The sequence below is a fragment of the Fulmarus glacialis genome, unplaced genomic scaffold, assembly GCF_000690835.1.
Source record: "Fulmarus glacialis isolate BGI_N327 unplaced genomic scaffold, ASM69083v1 scaffold5206, whole genome shotgun sequence".
NCBI lineage: Eukaryota > Metazoa > Chordata > Aves > Procellariiformes > Procellariidae > Fulmarus > Fulmarus glacialis.
In genome coordinates, this window is record NW_009217354.1 from 23,135 (window position 1) to 25,194 (window position 2,060).

The window sequence follows — 2,060 nt, forward strand, 5'->3', positions numbered from 1 at the left end:
CTCGTACAGTTTTTGCACTGCCTGCACTTGATGTTACCAAGCTGTTTTGCTTCACAGTTGACCCTAGCTTTCCAGAATTGATCATCTGATGAATTTTATTAACTATATCAAACAGAGACTTTGAGAGAGGGGAGGAAAAAAGCAAACAAGAAGTCTTGAGCACACAGCTTTCAAATTCAGTACCCCAATTTTTCATTTCAATTAATCTTAAAGAAAAAGCTAAGACACAGTACTGTTAGTTCAAAGATTATACCTTTTATACATGCAAGTCCAACTTTTGACCAATTCCAATTGACTGAAGTGTTTCTAAAAGTCTGTTCCTTACACGTCACAAACACGTACACAGCTTGACTCAGAAGTTTGAATTTTATTAAACTATTCAAAATCCTCATCTTCTAAAATTACATTTTAAATTCTCATAATTCCTGTGAAAGGAAAAATATATTCTCCAAATATATTTCACTTTCTCTTGCTTTTTTTCATAAGCAAACAGCAAGAGAGTCATCAAAGTTAGATTCAAATGAATCTAGTGGTTTGTGTGGTCAGGTATGCTTATGATGCCCATATCACTAATGAGTATTTTGGAGTGGTTAGTCATTTCCCTTGCAGGACTCTACTAATACTACACACAAACTGATTGCTAAAAGAATACAAGACTCTTGCCTCAGTAAATAGAAGTTTTTCACTGTTTACCTTGAAATAGACATGAAAAAATTCACTCTAGCCTACTTTGAAGGTGCAGAGCAACTTTTTAGTGATACCCATATTAATTTCACAAGCCTGCAAGTGACTTAGGAGTTCAATTATTATTTTAAAAAATGAAATTATGCTTTTTAAGACTTGGCACTCAAATCAATACACAGAAGGAAGAAACACTTCTTATGTGCAGTCTAATAAAAAAGAAGTTGACAGAAATACAATATTATTTCTTACTTCATTCTCTATTGGTAGCACACAGTCTGCATGTTCATTAAGCTCCTTCATAGCCAGAACACTGTTATATGGAGAAGTAATAACATCATCTTCACCAGAGGGATAAACTGAAGTGACAAATCTATATACTTCTGGGAATTCATCCTCAAGCAAATTTAGTACAAAAGTTCCAAGACCAGATCCTGTCCCTAATTATGAATGGAGACAGAATTAGAGAAGATAAAAGGTTTCCCGTGTTATCATAAGGCTTAAGTCTCATATGTTGGAAACATACAACTTTTTAATTGTATGTATTAATGAACATTTTCTGAAGCATTTGGCTGACAGTGGAGGCTACTCAGATGTAAATTAAGGCAGGAAGGTTTTTCCCAGACAGGAAAATAATTATGTGATAAAAGTATTTCCCATAGTATACCAGACAGGATGAAGTATACAATCTCAAAAATTTCTGCAAAGCAAGAAGTCCTATTATATAACCAACATTTCTCTGACCTAGCATTTTTATTTCTTATTTTACAATCTTTAATTTGAATTTTGAAATAAAACATTTGTTTAAAAACATTGAACTCCCCCAAACAATTATTTACTTTCCTTTTGGGGTTTTTAAAATTTTTCTCGTGCTCCAGACAAAACAGAATAACCCATTTCCCCCAGCAGACACACTTTTTTCCTCATTAGCACTAAGCACATAGCACCGAGTTCAAACCAGAGAACTGAACTGTTTTTTCTGTCTTGGGCAGCTAACATTCTCAGCAGCAGACAATTTCATCTATGAACAAGACATCCATTTTCTGCAATAATGAAAATAATATCTGCAGGGTCTCTCAAATTAAGCATATGGCCACAAAAAAGTCCCTTGACAAAACTCTTGCTTCGTATTTAGAGCTATTTTCTGTGTCTTTTTCCACATCATAACCAGTTATAATACACGCTCCCACCACGTTTCTGGGGAAGGCAGGCAATACAGTAATGACAAAATTGTCACTGCAAGGGATTCTCCTTTCTGATTTATTAACGAAGTAGCTAGACTGGACTCAAGAGAATGTGGAAGGAAAATAGAAAAACAAAGTTGTTCTAAAATTAAGCAACGTTAGAAGTCTCCTTCAAAGCCTTTTGGAAAACTCTTT

At 34.4% G+C, this 2,060-nt stretch overlaps 1 protein-coding gene across 1 annotated transcript in view; it reads right to left on the bottom strand.

Moving 5' to 3' along the window:
- The window catches only part of TUBE1 (tubulin, epsilon 1), a gene marked incomplete at its 5' end in the record, with an annotated part of 12,431 nt that overhangs the window by 5,624 nt on the left and 4,747 nt on the right, over positions 1-2,060 (bottom strand). The window contains 2 exons of the mRNA XM_009579625.1: positions 2-118; positions 934-1,121. Coding sequence (XP_009577920.1) covers positions 2-118; positions 934-1,121 — 305 coding nt within the window. The remainder of the gene's footprint in view (position 1; positions 119-933; positions 1,122-2,060) is intronic.